This window comes from Polyodon spathula, chromosome 16 (assembly GCF_017654505.1).
Source record: "Polyodon spathula isolate WHYD16114869_AA chromosome 16, ASM1765450v1, whole genome shotgun sequence".
NCBI classification, from domain to species: Eukaryota; Metazoa; Chordata; class Actinopteri; order Acipenseriformes; family Polyodontidae; genus Polyodon; species Polyodon spathula.
In genome coordinates, this window is record NC_054549.1 from 29,823,032 (window position 1) to 29,844,380 (window position 21,349).

Sequence of the window (21,349 nt, forward strand, 5' to 3'; positions counted from 1 at the left end):
CAACCTTTCTTCAGTTCTACGGAAACAGTGTGAATTGTATTGGTGCCAGTGTGTCTGTGATCCTGTTAGTCAAAGCTGAAGCATTTCTGGTGCAAAAGCATGGGACAACTGTAGCATGGATTTTTCATGTTCAAATATGACTATTCAAATATCATTTTATTGTTAAATATCTGAAAAAAAGTGTTGGAAATATCACTGTAATATAGTAGAGGAATAAAATGAATCTCATTACCCCACTCTGCTGTGCTGTAGGATTTGTTTGATTTGATTTAATCTGTCAATTTGCACACACAGACTTCTTTCATTATCCTATTAGAGGGCTCTCCAATCCTGGTCTTGCAGGTTTTATAGGTGTCTTTATGTCTTCAGTGGCTATAGAGCTGGAACACATGTTAATCTTGACTAATTAAGCCAATAATTGGTGCAATTAAGTAACTGAGAGCTCAGTAGAAACAAAAATCAGAAGACCTTGTGGCTCTCCAGGGCCAGGGTTGGAGTCCCCTGTCCTAATATAGACACATTTGGTGAATATGGTCATTTTGACCTCTGAAGTATGCACAGTAATTGTGTACCATTTTCCAATTCCTTTGCATGTTACTTTGCTTTACTACACTTCGCTGTGCTTTTACCTCAGAACAGCACAGTAAATGTTTTTATAAGATGGTTTGCCACAGGCGGTGTTAAAGTTATTGTAACTGTACCTGACCTGTTGACAGGTGCAATGTGAATGAACATGTGGATTACTGGATATAAATACACTTAAAAATACTTCACACATTTAAACAACCGTGGCCTCTTATCCACACAGCATTCCACAAACTGGAAACCATTTCCTGCCAATTTGGTTCTGTAATTGGATACCAATTAGCTCCCCCGCTGTGGCTGGCTGGAAGAATTGTAATAGCCTGGAGTGATATGAATTGAGGGCTGCACTGCTGTTTCTCTCTCTCTCTCTCTCTCTCTCTCTCTCTCTCTCTCTCTCTCTCTCTCTCTCTCTCTCTCTCTCTCTCTCTCTCTCTCTCTCTCTCTCTCTCTCTCAGGTCCTTATGAAAATGGTACTATTGAGGATATCATTATAATACCAAGGTCATAGCTTGCAGACCATCACGTTACCAGCTAATGTAATTGATTTGAGAGAAATCTTTTCTGATATCGTATCGTGGTACTACAATGGATTACCCATATTGGGCGTATTGGAATGTGCAAATTATTGTAATACCATTGGCACATCAAAATATTCTATGTTAATACCACTGGAAATCATAGGGTACTTCATATTGTGTAAAAGGAATGATGAAGCACAGTAAAGACATATAAAAGATCTTAGTAAACTGTAACACGGAGGTGCTGAGTTATCATGTATAGACATACCTGAATTGTTACTTTAAGAACTTTGCCTAACAGATTCACAGAAGCAGTGTGCTAAACATATGTTACTGCTGCACATTGGTTTTCACCAATTTTTTGACAATATTTGATGCTACCTATTATGTATTATGTATTATTACGAATTTGTCATTTAGCAGACGCTTTTATCCAAAGCGACTTAGAGACTTGGGGGTGAACTAGACATCACGATTGCTGCTGCAGCGTCGCCGCTTACAATAAGACCTCAGTTTTACATCTCATCCGACGATGTGTTTGAGCTTGTATTTAAGAATGTGTGACTCTTAAAAAGAGTGTTTGTATTCAAGTGTAAATGTAAGCCATGTGTAATGTATATAGTTTTTGTGTGTATATCAGCTTGTGTTTGTGCTTGTATGTGAGTGTCAGTGTTCATGGTGCACATCTGTAGGTGTTAATTTATAGTCACACACACACGTTAACACATGCAGACACAAAGCACATAGTATTGTATTTGTAGTGTTAGTATGTGAAAATGCAAAACTATTGCACAGATTTACCATGGTACTCATCTCCAGTGGCTTCTGTGAAGAATCGTTGATATATACATATTGCAGGTGAACTCATATGACTTCTAACGGAATACCATTGGAAAGATAAAGTTCCGAAATTGTGCATAGATTTTCTTGGCATACTGAAAATGCAGTGCAGCCACAAATCAAATCCTTTGGACTACTAATGGTATAAAAGCCTTTTAATGACATGGATTTGCAAAGTTTAAATATTAACTGAGTTAAAGAAACGGCTAATAAAATTAAATACAATAAATAAATGGGCCATTATTTATTTACTCTAGAGCAGGTTTTATAAGGGAGAAAGAGAAAGGCTCTTCATGTTACTTGACACAAAGTATAGGTTTGCAGTGAAAGATGTACCTTAATGAATTACTCTACCAACTTTGACTTTAAGTGTAAAGGGAACACTCGAGTCACGGTCGCAAAAGACTCGGACTTGACCTTGTGTGACTCGGACTCGGACTCGAGGTTTGATGACTCGACTACAAGTCTGATGTATATATATATGTGTGTGTGTGTGTGTGTGTGTGCACATATATTACTAGTATGCGGTTCTGCGGTTCTGTAATGTCAAGTTTTTAAAATTCTGTCATGTAATTGTTGTACCTGCACAAGACAACATTTGTGGCACTATTAATACAGTATTTTGAACATCTGCAGGTGATTTATAATCCATTTTAATTTCTTGTTTAAACTCACCTAATTCTTTTCCAATTCTGAACTGTGCATTTTGTTTGAATGTATTTCTGAAGTGTACTTGTTGTATGTAGAGATGCTCTGTTTCTTTCTTGGTTAGACAGTGAAGCTGTTTAAGATTAAATTAGTCCTGGACAGTCAGGTTAACAGCCACGTTGTTTGTCATCGAATGATAGGGCTTTTCCATTCACCAGGTAATTATCTTTATAAGGATCGTATCTTAAACACATAGTAGCTCTAGAAGCTGGAGTGTTGGTAGATAAGTATAGCATATCAAATAGACGACAGGCTGTTAGATATGATTTTTATACACTGGATGATTTAATAGACTGGAGCAGGCTACCCAGTTCATGATAACTCACAGTCTGTCTTTATTATTCTAATGCGTTGTATTCCGATATTCAGCCAAGCTTCTCTACCACATGAAAAAAAGTATTTTATTAGGTCACAGTGACTGTTTTGTTAAGAGTTTAATTGTCAAGAGGTACAATATCTAAATAAAAATACAATTTGTTTTAGAAAAATTGTGTGTGTGTGTTTTTGTTTTAGTTTTTTTAAATCATTTTGGATGCAGGACTGTTTGGCCTGGTGCTGTTTAAGGAATAGATTATGAGATACGATTGAATAGATAAGATTGCAGATATCCACACGCATTTCAGAGCTGCTGGTACAGTAGATGGTGTAGATGATAACCAGCATGTTGTGATGCAGATAGGTGGGCCCAGGCAACATCCTGGCACCTCTGCACACCATGTAGGCAAAGGTAAAGCTGGTCCTAGATTTTTGCTACTGAGAAATGAAAACCACTTTTGTTTAAGACTCTAGTAGCTTGTGGGGCATCCAAATCCCCTTATTTCTACACACAATCACTGCAGTCAAGTGTTGTCCAGGGTCCTAATTAACTCAGTTTTCCACTTCAGACGTCCCCCTGTGAGGGGTAGGGGAATAGGGCAGCAGTGGCTAACTGGCTCCTTGTGTATGCCAGACAGCCAGGGAGCAAGGGGTCGGGCTTCCTGAGGATAAAGCCATTACAGTGACAGAGAGGCATTTGTGTGGCTGTTTCTCTGCCTGAGTTTCTGTACTGGTGTGATGGCCCTGGCATCAGACTTAAACACAGACCTCTAAGAGGAATATAGCTCATGTGAGTCCAGTGATGATAAAACAGTTGTCTGTGCTTTTATCTTATCTTACTATTGAGAACCTAAGCATTCGATGGTGACTTTTGTGGCCATTTATGTATGTCTCTCTATGTTTGGGCCTCTCAGCAACTTTTTTTTTTTTTTTTTTTTTTTTACTGTATTGAACAGTGACAGGGGGGTCAGCCTTTCTTCTTATCTTAAAAATGTAATAGTTAATCAATCTCCAATGAGGCATGCGGTGTCTAGTAGGTAATTCTGTCTGTCAGGAATGGTAGGAGGCGAGGCCCAAGGCTCTTAATGTGCTGCATGTAAAAGGCGTCTATAATTAGATTAAACGGCTAATTACTGGACTTTTTATCAGTAGTTTTTAATTTTTCTTAAAGCAAAAATGACTAACGTACAAAAATACAAATGTTCAAGAACCGTGCAAAAGTGCACAATTCCATTACGATTTTGTTCTAGCTTGTCTGAGAATTCAAATCTGTCAGGCAACAACCCTAGATCCTGGCAGAACATTTTTTTTTAGTATATATGTTGAGATGGTGTACAGCAAATTCTCAGACTTTTTGGTATTTCCAAAACCCTATTTCTGCTTTCCAAAGTGTGGCCCAGGTCCTTATATTAGGCGCAAGGAATAAGTAATTGTGTACTAATATTTCTTGCTTAAGTTTTGAGTTATGCATCTAACGTTTGTTTCCCAGGTGTAGCATTGTGTATAACAAGTCATGCCAGTTTGAACTTTCCTATAAATTTTCCACCCTCCATTGTGCTGTGCGCTAGAGAGAAAGTGGGTTGTGGCTGTAACAGTTTTGTAGTGCTTTAAATTGGCATTAGTCACACTGTGAAATTAACATGTTAATACTTGTTGAGAAAGCTTGTTATAATTTTATAATGACTTCCAGCATTTAATCATTGGTATACAATAGAGTGACACCAAGCATGACTTCCCATATACTGCATGACATACATGCATGAGCTCCAGAATGGCCCAGAGAAGCACACTGAACATCCAAAATCTGAACATCCAAAATATGTCATTGTGACTGAAACACACTTGCAAGTGGGGAGAGGACAGCTTTAATACATTACAGGATTGTGGCAAAGTGCCCGCCCCTGTGTGTATTTTGTGTTGTGTGTTAATGTTGGTGTATAGTCATTGGTAAATGGGATATAAACAGGTCTGTGTAACACGAGTGTTTAAAATGTATATGTGTATTTAGGCACGAGGATTGCACAGCACTTCACGTGCAAGTAAAATTTAATATGTGAGCACGGGGAATTGCAATGCAGTTGTACCATGACTTCAGTTGAATGATTGATTAGCAATCGAGTCTCGGTGCAGCTGCATAAAAACTGCATGTTTTCACCCACTCGGGGTTGTGTGTTCGGTGAGTGGAGAACGGGATTGGAGACGGAGGTAATAAATAATAAACTAATAACAAAAGTTAAAATATCTTCTCACCATGTTTTGTGTAGTGTTAGTCCGTTTTGTCTCTCTTGTTTTGGCGAATGTGCCGTGTCCTGTGTTTTTGTTTGTTACAAACCTTTTGTTTACTGTCTGTTCATTCATTAAATCTCTGTCGTTTATTTTCTGGTTCCTGTTTCTGGTCTGCCGTCCCCAGCTCCGGCTGTCTTTGTGACATGGATACATGTCAAGGATTTCATTTGTATAAAAAATTAAAGTGATATCTTTTTATTAAACATCAAATATTAAAACTATATATATGTTAAACTTTTAACAAAACAATCACCATTGCTAAACTGGTGTTCTAAACATCAAAAGTGTGACTTTAATTTACTAGTTTCTTACAGTCCTAAACATCATTCTCTCATTGTTTTATCAGTGGTTAAGTCAAATATAATTATTTGTTTGAAATAAATAAGTAACCTTAGTAAATAGAGGTATTTATTTAACTAAAGACATCATGAAGCAATCCTTTGTTGTTTTTCAAAAAGGGAGATACCTCATCAATATTCTCAGGAGTTTACATGAAGTACAAGTAACTTGAAATACATGTTATGCTGGCTAACTGATATTAAAAACAAATTTAACGTGACAGACACATGCCTCTGATATGTTATGAGGTGTTTATTTCATGTAAAATAAAGCTGTTGTTCAGTAGTGTGCATGCATTATTTTAAAACATTTTCCTAGCTGTCATTTTAAATATTTCTCAGTCATTCTGTAGTTGTGAGACTGGAAAGCGTAGGCATTAGCAAAAATTCTTAAGGGTATTAGAATCTAGGCCCTAAAGTCTGTTTTTTGTATGACTTGTGCTTTATGAGTTTTGACCACAACAGTTTAACCAAATTTACCCACGTGTTGCTACACTTAATGTACCTGTCATTTGTCTTTTCGTTGTTCGCATCCTGACAACTTTTTACACTTATAGCTTTAAAGTCTGTTTCAAATTGGCCACTCTAGTGCACCGGGGTTTTGAGATCTGTCCTCTAAATCACTGCAGGAAGAGCTCAAAAAAATAACATAACATAACAACAAGGGCTCTTGCTGTGTTACCTGTTTGACAATAATCCTTACACTATCAGTGCCCTAGAGCAAAACAGTTTTGAAACTTAAAGTATAAGTTATAAGTGTAAAAGATTGCCTGGATGTTAACAATGAAAAGAACAATTACAGGTACGTTATTTAAACAGCTGTAGCAACATGGGATGTGTATTGCTGTATTTTTCGGAACCCGCCACTTACTCTTTAACTGTCCAGCAGTTTGACATAGAGGAGAAGCTCCTCTTTAGTGTTGTACAGTACCTTCAAAGGCTTTTGGAAGTGAAGACGCATAAGTACAAAAAGTAAGAAATCAGTGCCGTGCAGTTAGATTGCATGGAAAAAAAGTTCTACTTATGTTAAACAGAAGGTGTAAATAATGATCTTAAATGGTTGATAAAATGTGATTATAGCACAACTTGTACAGTTGTTTGATTCAGGGTGTTTTAAATTGGTATGTTCTTATATAAAGAAACATTGGAATTCCGTTAACAAATATCAATAGAGCAGTTTCAATAGTTGACCACCAAGTGGTGCTGTGTAAAAATCAAATCAGAATCCAAGGCAAATGATACTAGCTGAAAGGGGAAGGGATTTTAGCTACAAATCACATCCCTTTAAATATTCTTGACTAAGAACATTCATAAACATGTCCTACTATATTAATTGTTTGAAACAGACCTTTATTTCCTGTGAGTACTGCATTGTGCTTAATAGACATAACACAGGGAGTTACAATCTGTCAATCTGTCACAGGGGGTGTGTCTAACAAGTCAATTGTTATCAGTGTTGTATCTTGGTAAACCATAGGCACTGAAGCATATGAATATTGAACTATTTTTAAAAAACTGAACGCATTTGGGATAAAGCTCCTAGCACAGTCTATCAGAAGCCAATAAACATGTAGAAACATTTTGTGATGGTGGTCCACTATGAAAGGCGCTATATAAAATAAAGATTGATTGATTGATTTTGTTAATTAGCGTTGTGCTATACTGTAGGTCTATGAGAGCCAATCAATATGTTGGACTTCCGGACCCAAACAACAGAAGCCAGGTGAGGCAACCTAAGTGATTACAATTACTGCAATTTCTGCTGATTTACAGAGAGGTGCATTTTAAAAAACGAGAACCAAACACTGGTCGACTGAGCTAAGCTTTAATGCGAGTGTTTAACGTGTGCTTCCATTAGAGCAGGTGTTAACCTCTTAGTCACTTACTTGATTACAGCTCGACCGGTTTGCTTAAAGTCAACACAAGCCCAAAAACTGATAGCAAGTGCGGTTCCATTTCTTGCCATCTGCTGTTGTTTCATATTCTGTATAAACCATGAGATATAGAAAGACAGATGGTGTTGTAGCCATCCTCTGTACGTGTTTTATCATACCTGATTAATATAGCCGCTATTTGTCTGGAGGAAGGTTCCATTATCAACATTAATAACAGCAGAGCACACAACATTTCTTGACGGGTGGCAACCTTATGTTGCAAACTGGCCAATCTGCTCTATAAGCACTCTGAATATAGTTGTATGAGTAGCAATTTAAATTAAATCTCTGCATTATTTACAATGTAACAATAACGATAAAACAGACAGGGGTTAGTCTGTGATTCACGCCTTTAAAATGTAATTGCAGACAGTTACACCAGAATGATTCATTGAGGTATATGAAAGAGCTTAAAGATCTGCTTTAACAAGATGAACTGTTAACAATGAGAATTAGGAAGGTGTGCTCACCTCCGCATGCAACAAAATTCAGAAAAGAGAAAGCCCCCCCCAGCTGACTACCTTTACACAGCATGGGTTATTCTGTTTGTAAAGAGTTAGTCATATATATGCAATTAGTGCTAAAAAATGCACATTCAAGGCCTGCCTGGAAAGACAAACTGCCCTGAAATGACCCACTAACCAGAATTTTGCACAGCTATACCTTGAACTTTACCACAGTCATGCTTGACTTATGAAAATATTACAAGTTGTAATATTCATGGGATGACAAGGCAATTATAGCAGGCATCTATTGTAGGGCTCTAACTTACGTCAAAGCAGATCATCACGTTATCAAATCGATTGTGTGACTTGATTGTACAACACAGCAAATTAGCCTGCTATTGTATTTATAATATGTTGTGCATTTGGAATTTAGGAAAGAGGAAACTGTTTGTTCAGGTTTTTTTATTGTACTTGCATACAGATACACAGAACACCCTGAAGAGATTTAGGAACTTGGACATGTTGTCGACTTTCTATAAGGCAGCCTGTTCTCTCCAGTTACACATTGCAGGGTTACAGGAGCATCACCAGGGCAAGGGCAGGAGGTCAACAGATTCCTTTTTTTTGCATTCACAAGGCATTCATTTAGTAAAATAAGTTTACATTTAAAAGTTGGATTTACATTATATTATTCTGTTCTTCTTCAGTCCGCCAAAGCTGATTAATTCTGTTGTGTGTTTAAATATTCAAGCCAAGACATGTATTTTCAGTGTCACATTCATAATGTTGGTCTCCATTTCAATTGTTTGAATACTTTTTTTTTTTTTTTTTTTTTTTTTTTTTTTGGCGGAATGTAAGTATGTTAACTTGGGTTCAAATAACAAGCATTTCATTTGACAGCATATTAACTGATTGGCTGCACTCTAACACCGGTCTAAGACTTTAAGCAATACAGTTGAATGGCATTGCTAATGCATTGACTTCACTTAGTGTTTTGTAACTGCAGCTGCTGCACTGTTAACTGCACATGTTACAATGCACATATCCAGAGTCTTAAACTACAGTATAATTTAATAAATATTCTATTGATTTCTTATGTATTCACATATACATTACATATGTATATATTTATGCATACTGCATACTGAAATATGTACCTGTTCATGACGAGTAACTGTTAGTTCAGTTCATTACATTTTAACATGAGCGTGGAGTCTGTCATACACAGCTGTTAATGAATTCAATATGAATAGGGAATCACATGTTCGTTCAGACACAATTACATTTAAATTACTGTCAAGTCTCTTTAGCATTACCGTTAAAGTTTGGGTTGCAGATAATTACAATAAAAAAAAAAGAAGAAAACATCATTAGTCTGAATGCCTTGCTTTAGTCCACTCCCCAGAGGCTTTATTTTTCCTGGCTCGGATTCCGTCTCATTCCAGCGAGGCAGGATCAGCAGGAATTGTGCACTAGTGTTAGTCAGCCCGCTCAACTGAAAGTGATGACTCAAGAGTTTAATTTGTTAATAAAGTTAAAAATAGTGATCACCCTAATTTACACAAAGCAAATACTCTTCTTCAGTATAGCACTGAACATTAAAAATACAGTTGGCGGAATGTGGGCGTGGTCGCTTTATAATGAAACAGAAACATTCTAAAAGAGCCTAAAGAGTATCTTTACACTTCATATTCTTAGTTTTTTTCAACATCACATCATCAACTGTTATGCAGTTAGTTGGCTGTAAAACAGCTAAGAGTTCGAAGGGTTTGAAAGAGACAGTGGGTGCACCACTAATCAAAGCCTCTGCTATCCAGACTGCAGTGAAAGTAAGGGATCGTTGTGTCACATGTGTTTAAGAAAAGCCAAAAGTCCTTCCAATTTGTAAATGAAATCCAATTCATGGCCCCATGGATATTGATGAGATTTTCACAAGTCTTTACAGTGGACAGTCTCATTATTGCCTATTGCATAAACAGCATGGTCAGCCCTTGCTAATCTGTTTGTTGTGTGACGCTGTTAGAGCAACGTTTGGACATTAGTACGTGCACAGTGCAGATGATTTAATGCACATCAGCTGGGGAGACTAAAAAAAAAAGAGGTGAACTAAGAAAACATCTTTACAGCCACCTTAAGTCGATGCCTCAGCTGCTGAGTGCAAACTGGGCTTTTGAAAAATCTCCACAGGCGCTAATTGAAACTGGGAAAACAAACGTGAGACAAGGCTGGCTGGTGGTATAGCTGCAATAAAATAAAATTTAAAAAAAAAACAAAAGGTCCAGCCAAACATTAGAGGTTGAGACACTGAACAACTGCGAACAAAGTTTTTATCTCGTTCAGCTATTGCTGTTTGTTGAAGAGAGAAAGAAAGAAGAAAGGGACCCCTGGGGAGTATAAGTGGAACTGTCACTTTAAAAAGAATGGAGGCCTTACATTTGAATAAATGCTTCATTTATTTCTCTGCCATCATTCTTTCCAGCTATTAAACGCTATAAAAATGCTTCCATTGTAGAAAGTTGGCTGGGGACCATTCAGTGACTGCTGGGGGATTGTTGTGTGAAATTGCCATTTTGTGGTATATAACAGGAAGGGGGCTTATCAGGACCAGAATTTATTCTGACCCTGCTTCCTGCTCTGGGAGAATGGTTCATTGTCTAAAAGGGCAAATCATAAGGGTTACAGTTTAAGGTTGACTCCTGACCATGATAACTGCTGAACATCTGTACATTGCGGTCTTATGTCTGTTTTTGGGCTGTTTAGCGTCATGAACCATTACAAAACGATCTTCAGTGACACTACAATGACAATCAAATGATTAACTTCTCTGCAAAGAGGAAGGACAGCTATAATGGTCTTTGCCCTTGGAAGAATGGTACCACTGTGGTTTCATTTCTGAATTAAATGTGTACTTTTGTGCAAATTGTACTTTTATGGCGCTTGAACTGTTAAAACTATTCTCTCTTGTAGGTAAACCAACATGAGGCTTCTATCTGGGCTTGCTGGGCTTGCTTTTTAGACCTATCTAAGACATAATTTGGAAAGTGTGGTGATATATATGATGTGCTTTAGTTGGTTTGGTAGGAGTGCTGGCTTGGTCTGGCTGACTGGTTGTTTTTTTGTCTTGGCCATTCGTTTTAATATCCTTCTGAATACAGTATAAATACAAGTGGTTTGAAAGAACACTTGTTTAGAGTGACCACCTGTCCATAGCATGTAGATTTACCATGTTAGACCACCTGCCTCTGAAGATTACTTATTGATCTTTATGATCAGTGTTGGATCATTTATTTCTACTTTGCTTGTACTGGGCCTGGGATTGCTTCATCACAATGTAATGTAAATGACTAATTAATCGGTGAGAATTTGCATTGCACTTTAACACCTTCAGCTGTATCACAAGCAAGAAGTAATAGAATTTTCAGAAAAAAAAAAAACACAACTCATTTCATAAGTATGGGGTTTGCAGTTTGCAGATACCACTGTGCCTGAATCTCCCTCTTTGTTGGGGTTTCTAAGTGTGATTATTCAAACAAAAACTGCCACCTTTCTTGTCTTCTTGTGGCTTTGAGTAAGGGAAATTGTTCCAGTTTTCTTTATTATCCAGTGTCCGGCTGTGATGGTGTGTATTGAAAAGGGTGTGGTGGTCCTCAAGGAGGACCGTTCTCCTGCTACACCCCCCGCCCTGCTGTGACAGACCCCCCTGTCTCCTCAGGAAGCCCCCCTGAGCATCTCAGATTAGTTGCACTATTTCCTGCCTCTTTACTGCAAGCCCACATTCTGCTGGCACTGGATATCCTGTACAAGGAGGCTCTGTTTCTGCTCTCTGACCTCCCAGTAACTCAATCTGGATTCAGTGCATGGCTACTGCACCTCAAGTCAGATTCCATCTACTGTACAACAACCTTCCAAATCGCATTTGAATTACCAAAATAATATGTACGTTACAGAAACAGTCAATAAAGCAGTAATATTAATTTAACAGTCTTAATTTTCTTTTCTTTTTTTTTTGGTGCATGCTGAGTCACACTGGGTCTACAGCTATGCTGCATATAGGGTATTCCAGAAGTAACTTTACAAACCGGAGACGTTTATAATAAACATAAAGTACTTGTCCTATTGCAGGTTTATTGAATGACTCACTTATTTGCATACAGCTGTGGTTCATGGGCCACACAAGAAACAAATTGACAGTGGCATTGATCAACAGATAGACATTACATACATGTGGTTTAACGTGGGGAATATTTATCGAAGCCGATTCATGTGAGAAGTCATTATAGGCAGGTGGACTTTTGCTACTACCTCAAGTTAAAACTCCCAGAGTTTGGCTGACACAGACCTGTTGAGTGCCCGTGCATGTTATGTGAATTTACAGCACTAGATTTCTTCCTTTAGGGAGTCCTAAAACATCACAAGTTCGATATGTGACCAAGCCTCGAAGCACTGATGATTGGAAAGAGCACATTGTAGCACTTGTTTTCTATGACCTCCAGCCAGAGCTCCCTTGTAAATGTTTACCATGGTCATTTTGCATGGCAATTTAGCAGTTTTTCATGCTTTTCCCAGGTCTACACAAGACATTTTATTAGTGTAATATAATGATATAATATATAATACAGTTAATATATAAGGAAGCCGTATCACTGTATGAACTTTAGATGGAGACATCCATTGACTTGTATCTGTGTAATTAAGTGTCTTTTGAAGTGTGTATTCTATTAGAAAAATAAGAAGTTACAGCAAGTGTTTAACACTGTTCTACCTCATGGATCTGGTGGTGAAAACCCCAACAGTATTCAGATCTGATACTGTTTAGATCATTAAACAGGCCCCCTGTCTTATGTTATGTGTGAATGTATTCGCAATATGCCCTATGTGACAGGTGAGTTATCTGTTTGTGTCCATATCGTTGTCTTCAGAGTTTGTTTGGAAATTATTTTCAGGATGTTTTTTGTTTGCTGCCTTAAATGGCCAAGGAAGAGCTGAGGCTTTAGGCTGAGCCCACCTAACAAGCTTTACAAACAAGCTCTGGTATTTAAACAGCTCTGGTATTTAAAGAAATGGGATTTGGAGCACCATTGAGCTTGTGCCAAAGAATTCCGGAACACATGCAGAAGTGACACGTTCTGGAATAAAGATCAACAACGTGCTTGATTGAAGTCTCAAATGCATATTGAAGTCCCAAATTAAAAAGCTGTAAAAGTCAGAAGAAACACATTCCATCTAACATGGAAGTCAGCCTTAAGCCAATGTCAGTGCTGCAAGGCTGGAGTTCTGGTTGTGTGGTTTGTGTTTTTACTGTTAGTAACAGGCTGGCACAAGGCAAGCAGAGCAGACTGGTTGTGCTGTTCAGCAGGGAGGATAGCCAAGAAGACAACTGAAGAAGCAGGAGCCATTCACTATGCTGTCATCCAATAGGAAAGGGTCAAACTTTTAGTGCACTTATTTTACACTGCAGTATTAAGAACCTCTTTGTGGAGGTAAGAAATATATAATTTGCGAGTACCATGTGTAACAAATCCACTAGAAAACAGAATGTTGCAGGGGGACAGATTACTGGTTACACTTTTGTGTACCAGCTGAACTTAGAGATAAGATATATTTCTAAGAGCTCCTCTGAGGCCACTTGGGTGCTTTAAACTTTTTAAAAGTCATCAGGATATGATGACATATAAAAAGGTTCTAAACATCAAGACAACTACATTAAGTATGACAACTGTGATATTTCAAAACCATAATATGTAATTCACCCCGAAATGAAAGAAAATGCATTTTCTAATTATTATAATATATATAATCTATATATATATATATATATATATATATATATATATATATATATATATATATATGATATATATAGTGTGTGTGTGTGTGTGTGTGTGTGTGTGAATTAAGTCTGAATAAGAATAAAATAATACAAATGATCATTATCAAATAATAGTTTTTAAATAGTTTTTAAATTCTGTATTTGAGTCTTATTTTTGGGCTGAAAAAAACATGACTTTGGGAAACAAGAAAAATCAATGTTTTGCTGCAGCGTGTGGCTGCAGTTGATTACAAGACCCGTGATTTAGATTACAAGAGCGTGCCTCTGTTGTGTACAGTTGGGATGCCTGTGGTGACCTTGTCTCAGTTCCAGCTGCATTGTGCTCACTCAGGCGTGGCTCGCAAGTCCTGGCAGGCCCTTCCTGACACAGAGAGAGGGGAGGGGGGCTGGAATAAAGTATTTCATCTGAGAGAGGGGGGGGATCCCAGCTTCCATACACATGGCTCACACACAACATCCCAGTGTGGGGCATTGCACATATAAAACATGCAACACACACAAATGTGGGAATGGGTGGAGAGTGGAGCCTGAAATCATTTAAAAAGTCTGCTTTACTGGTAAAACTAGTGGGTTTCCAATTACAGTCTGGGTCAGTGTTTGAACAAGGACCCAATATTCATTATAAAACTGCTCTGCATTCCAGTGCACTAAAAAACTGCACTTTCAAAAATTGCAAGTTGTAAACTGTAGTAACAACATCTACAAAAGATTAGTAATATCTGAAAGTGAAAAACATTTCAAGACAGCAAGACATTAGCCTGTTACCCAACCATTTTCAGCTACTGACTCTTAATCAGTGGGTCTTATAAATTACATTTTTAATGACTTTTTAAGTTTTATCCAGTAAGAATTGTAGTGCCAGAAACCGTGTTTGATGAAAATACTGTGAATTTCTGTCAGTAAATTTGTGTTCATGCATAAGAAGAATGTATGACAAAAGAAGATTTTCAGGAATGTATGTGAATTAAGAGATTTGTATAAACCACTGCCGTTCAGAGTGAAACAAGGTTGAGTGGGAACAATTCAACGCAGTGCTTCAAATTTGGGACGCTCCTCCCAGTTTGGGTGGTTGGGAAGGTCCAGGTTTGAGTGGGAACGAGGTGTGGATGAATGATGGAGATATATAAATAATACAGGCATACACCCTTTTCAAATAAAAATAAACTAAGAAGGAAGTAAATGCAATGATAACTCAACAAAAGCGTGGGAACAAAGTAGTTATTCAGGTCTGTCACTATTACAAATTAAAACTGACTTTTTAATCAATAATAAGCTAAGTGTGAGAATATAATGGATTATTATTATTATTATTATTATTATTATTATTATTATTATTATTATTATTATTATTATTATTATTATTATTATTTCACACATGTAAATAAATTCAAAATATTGTAGGATTAAATGCAACAATTCCTTGATGTGTAGTACTTGCTCTGGGGACAGACAAACAGCTTCATACCGTTGTTTTTAACAAGTACTAATTTAATTCTATTTATTCTGATTTGATTTTATGGTAGCTGGAAAACAGCCAACACTTAGACATAAAAAGGCAATAAAACTTAAAGCTCAAGAATATTAAAACGAATACAAACACACTATCTACAGATCAAATATATTTGATCTCAGAATTGGCAGAGTTTAAATAAAAAGTAAAAATCTAAAATAACAATAAAAAGTTAATATCCATCTGCAGCTGTTAACATGAATGAATCCCATGCTTGAAAGCACTTGGAAAAAGCAGGGGGTTCCCCATCTGTAAAGATGTGTAATCATCGGGTGAGTTCTGTCATAAAGAGGCATTACTAACCAAAGAATCTTTAATAAAGTAGACCTGACATCAATACTAATAGCCTGGCATGTTAGACAACGCCCTACACACAGGTACACGCACACGCACACTCACACTCACACACACACACACAAATTGCACATCAGCAGACAGAACCTCTTCATTGAAAATATCACTCAATAAAAGACATGCACTGAGCAGAGTAAATGGGCTAGTTGGGTAGGACTTGAGGGCACACATGGAAGTTAAAGTTCAGAACAGAAGGTAGAATGCTCATTTGTTACCCTTGAGATTTATAATGGTTATACTTCAACACGTATCAGGCAGCTTCAGGATAATCATCTACATATTTTTAGAGGGTAGCGTTATCTGTGAAGTGGTTTACCTGTCAGGGTATTTCAAGAAACAATTGTGAGCTCTGTTTCAATGCAATGCAGATATTTAAATGACACCTTTGCTGTGTGTATCCTATATTCACCAACTCACAAGATATGGCTATAGACATGCCTTCAGCCTACACAGTTAGAGCACAGGCCGTGCATGGCTGATAATAGTTAAACGGTTCTTGCTCTGACAGCTATGACGTGTTTGGTACTGCATGGAGGGGTATGACACACGCACCTTCAGTTCTAGGACTATGATCACAGGACTTGAATAACTGCAATAAAGATGACAAGTTCTGGCACCGATTGCTTCAGTTCTTGGGAAGGTTCGAAGGGGAGCTGTGTGGCACAGCACTCCAACAGCACTGGACCTCCCTTTGATCCAAGGATGAAGTTGGCTTAAACAAGCCTTGTCTGGCTAGAACAGTATGAAATAGCAGTGTCAGATTCTTTGTTTTATCTCTCGCCCCAGGTCTCAGAGCTGGAGTATACTCTTTGGCATCACTTCCCCATCCAGGGCTTCAAGGCTGATGGAGAGGAGATGACCGTGACTGACCTCCTGGATCACTTCAAGGTAACTCCACCACCTGACTTCTTGATCAGCTTTCTCATGAGGAAAAATAGTTTTATAATTTCAAACAGCTGGGCCACAGCCTCCTATTCCTCCCCACTAGGTCACTAGGATATGCTGCATTTTGTTCCTTAGAACTAATCACAACGCACAGTGCTTTATCTATATGCTTCAGCGTATAGCGCAGCACAAATATGCTTCCCCACAATCAGCCTTGAGACATCTTTTCAGAAGCAAGCATTAGCTAGTACACATGGCAAATAGTAATCTATGCAGAAACAGCAATAGAAAACCATAGAGAAAACAGATAATAAGTATTCACTTCTTCAGTACGGTTTAGTGTAAAAAAAAAAAAAAACCTTCACTTAACACCTAAGCCCAGTTAAATGGTCCCGGTCTTGGGTATGCCCCTATATCATTTTTTAAAACTTTATTTCATACAAAAAACTGAGACAGTTAAGTTAGTGTAGTCTTTTTAATCTGTCCTATTTACTGTAATGAAGCTCAGAGGGCGCCTGGTGATTATTTAATTCAATGAAACCGCATGTCCCAATGTGTGAAGAGACACGTTTTGCTGAAGGGCTGAGATGTGGTTACGTGAAGTCACTATACCTGCTCAGAGATTAGAGGTGAGGCACAGCGCGTCCGTACAGGTTCAGTATTGCTCTATTCATCTGCTTTCAATTAGAGTGAAGAGAGGCAGAGGCTTTCTACCTGTGCCAGGCCTTTTATCTGCAATTAACACCAGATCATCTTTAATCATGTCTGTCTCTGATGCTGTTCTTTTCTTTTTATCACAAAAACTAGTTTAAAAGAACCCGCTTTGATTAAAATGATCTTTCTTGATAATACTTTACATATGCTTTTGTAATAAGTTCATATATTCAGTTGACCCTATCTTGAAAGGTATAAGAGAGTTGTATCTTAATATAAAGCTACAGTTTATTACAATGTTCAGCAATAGATAAAATATGATTCCTTGGTGAATGTTTATTAAATGCTTTGGATGTTCTTGCTTTGGTGGGAAATTGGAAACTATACATTGTTGACCTACCAGTTTGCTTACATTATGTGACGTAGTTTTAGCTGCAGGCACACAAGCTTCCTTCATGCTTGAATCTCATTGACTGTCACTCTGTGAACTAAACTGCCACCCCCTGCTTTTGGAGTGTGAATGTAGAAGTACGGTATGTTCTTATTTTGGGGTTTTATTATTTGCACTGTTTTCAGGTTAAATTTTGAATTTAAATAAAGGGTTTAATTTTACTTTCATTCCACACTTTCACACAAGGCAGGGGGAAATCGGTTAAAATGGAGTCATTATCTTAATTGTACCAAATGTCAGAAGCTTTGCTTAAGAAAGTATCCTTGCTCTATTGCAGCTACACAACCTTAATAAAATAATCCGTCTATTACTTTAATGACTATTTTAGTTTTATACCCTTTTCAGATGAAATTAGAATTTATTTTATTTATTTATTTATTTAAATTAAATTTTTTCACAACCCCTTGATATATGTAAGCTCTGTATTAAACTATTTAAAATTATGTATTAAAAGACCTCAAATAAATGTCCTAGATACTTCATGAATTAACTTGTATTGAGTGTGTTACTTCTTTCTGAAAAATTACACTAGAAGCAATGTTAAGTAGAGAATCTATTCCCCATCCCACCAACCCTCCCCAGGAATACCCTAGGAATTCAGTTTAGTTTGAGAGGTAAAGAGCCGGGCATAATTTATGTTATCATAGAGTTATTATATTATATATATATTATATATATATCTATATCTATATAATATATATATATATATATATATATATACAGATATAATATATATATTATATACTATATATACTAATTGAACTTGTGAGCTTTTTTTGAACCTTGAGAAATTTGATTCAGGCAGCTTGAAGGTTGAAAGAGATAACAAAAACTTAAAAGACAGGCCAGACTGCCATTGACAGTTTCTATAGGCTCCTAGAATGCATTTATCAGATTGCGGGTTTTACAGAAGGATTTGGGACAAGTCTCTGCACGTGCCTGGGCATCTCGGCTACCAGCATTTCTGTAATTTGACCCACTTTACCATAACACACCAAGAGCATTGTGTCGCTCCTGAAAACTGCCCCAGGTATAAGACGACCATCCATTGCACCATCAATGGGAACCAGTGCAGTTTGCTTCTTAATAAGTTTTAGTCCTTATAACTTCATGTGGTCGAGCTGCTACCACATTATATGACCTACAGGTAACAGAATGCAGTTGTTTATCTATTGTGATGTATTTTAAATATTTGCACATCTTCAATAAATGTAACAAAACAGGTAAAGAATTATTGAAATATGCCCCTGTTTATCTGTGTTGCTATGGCAATGGTTGCATTTTGTAGATCTTGCACCTCCCCATGAACAAAAATAACAAAAAGTCAGACTCATTTTGTCTGTTTCTCTCTCTGTTTCTCTCCCAGATCACATACAGCCTGGAGATAACCCAACTGTTTTATGGAGCGTCAATGCTGTACTACTCCGGCAATTCTGAGGAGAAACGCACTAAAAGGCTGAAACAAAGGTACTCAACAGTCCATTGGCACCCTACAAGCACTGACTAAGTCTTGATATACATCTTGTTCTCTCAATAAGATCTAATTCTAGATGGTTGTAACAGGTAACCATGTATGAAAGCCCTCCTCTGCTGTGTGATTGTTACAAGCTTGGGTGTGTCTAAACCTGGAATTGTTCAATCTGCTATGCAAGGGAAATCCTATTTCCAACCAACATACCTTCCACTCTGCACCCCAGCACTCACTGAACTATTCATTACCTCCAGACCACATTTATCACAGTCGCACTGCAGCCTAGCTTACACAAACCTGAGTCTATAACCTCATTTACACAATCGTGGAAGACAAACACTAAGAATCTCTGGGTGACACATTATACCCTCATTTGTGTCATCCTTAATTATCCTTTAAATCACCCTGTGAAAACTATCAATTACTATCTTACTTTAGTTAACGATCTGTTTGTTTACTCGGGGGGGTCCCAGAGGGTCTCGTTCTGCAGCTCTGAACAAAGAAGGGTTTCTCGGCCTGACTGCTCGCTCTCCTCTCTCTTTGCAAAAACAACCATCATTCTGAAGAGACGATTGACTCCCAAAACCTGGCTGTAAATCTCATGTTGAATTTCCTGAACTTGTGTTTGTGTCAACATTGACATTTGAAGTTGCTGTATAATGGGTGTCCGTTTACTGCATTCTTCCACGGTTCAGCCTGTGCACTCTACTAGAAAGTGGACTTTTTTTCAGCGTCCTGTCTTGTTTACATTCTCCAAAGGTGGCTTTAGTTGCAGGTTAGTGCACTAGCCTTTCATATCTGGTGGCCTTGGAGAAAAAGGAAGCAGTGTAGGGTTGTTTGTTATTAATGTTGAATTATGACCTGAATACTAGAGAATTGGTGACTTTACAGCCTTACAAATGAAAGGAATATGTTTGTAAATGTGAACCATTACCTCAGATAAAACATTTAAAATTAGTTTTGGGTGGGGGTGGGAACTGCCCCCATTCACAGCCATTTAGACATGCTGTAGCAGTAATGCAACATAATGATGTGTTTGGCTCTCCCTTTTTTGTGGGTTACATTTTTTAACTTTGAAATCTAAAACTGACCACAGCACAACTCAGAGAGCTCTTATGAGTTGTAAATAGAAATAGAATGATACAAACAGTCATACACAGCCATTTTCTAACAAAAACAAATAGTATGAATGTTTAATCTATGCAGATTGTTTACCACTGTACATGACTCGTTTTTAAATAACATATGGCCCTATTGTGAACTGAGCGCAAAGTTTGTGAAAGGAACACTAGCAAGAAACCACTCACCTGGTCCTTCCTGACACTTATAGTTGGTGTAGTTAATTTATTCACATACTTTAGGCAAAGCACTGAGTAAGAACTGGTGACACACTGTTTTGTAATATTATGGACTAATGAATGTTGTTGTCGACTACCTAACAAGTCTTTCCACTGGGGGAGCAAAATGGTTTTTACTGAGTTTTTACTGAGTTTATTCGGCTGAACTGCAGTACCTTTGAGTCATTTGACCTTTCCATGATGCCATTTTGTTATCAAACTTCTCCATGCATTTTAATAAGTTGTTACAGTCAATATGATAATTTCATTTTGAGACCATTGATGTAATGATGACATGATGGTGGCAGATTGAAATAATACAGGGTGGGGTTTGGGACAAACCATTTATACACTGCAGTTTCAACTGAGAGGCTGTATTGAGACATATGCAACACAATATTTAAAAGACCTGCCCATAATACTGTAAACATGGTTCAATTGTTCTAGATGTGGGTTCCCGAATGGTTATCCTTGTAAAAGCATGGCCGTGGTGGTGTGCAGAGTGAGTCATAGAGTCAGGGAACACAGGTTCAAGTCCTGGCTGTGGGTCACATTGTCTCTGACACTCCCAGAGGTTAGGAAGGCAAAACCAGAAGGGACTGTTTCTCCTCATCATGCTACAGAGGGCCCTACTGGCCAGGCTCCTGGTGAGCTCAGACAGACTCCTACAGGGCTAGCCTTTGTCCTCCAGAGGCTGGTAGCTCACTGACATCTGCTTTCGAGTTCCTGGGTTTAAAAGAGAAAATTGGCTTGTTCTTGGGATTGGAGGACTCCCTCTGAACCTTCAGTTCTCCTGAGCTGTGTGGATATGACTTGCTAGTGAGGGAACATAATTGTAAATTGGGGAGAAAACTGGGGTAAAATAATCGGGTGTATACATTTCTAAA

General features: G+C 37.7%; 1 protein-coding gene across 1 annotated transcript in view; it reads left to right on the forward strand.

Annotated features, from left to right (window-relative positions):
- Positions 1–21,349, forward strand: part of LOC121328988 (ubiquitin-like modifier-activating enzyme 1) — a 77,765-nt gene that overhangs the window by 52,223 nt on the left and 4,193 nt on the right. Inside the window, exons 23-24 of the mRNA XM_041274149.1 lie at positions 16,451–16,552; positions 19,021–19,121. Of these exons, the coding sequence (XP_041130083.1) occupies positions 16,451–16,552; positions 19,021–19,121 (203 nt within the window). The remainder of the gene's footprint in view (positions 1–16,450; positions 16,553–19,020; positions 19,122–21,349) is intronic.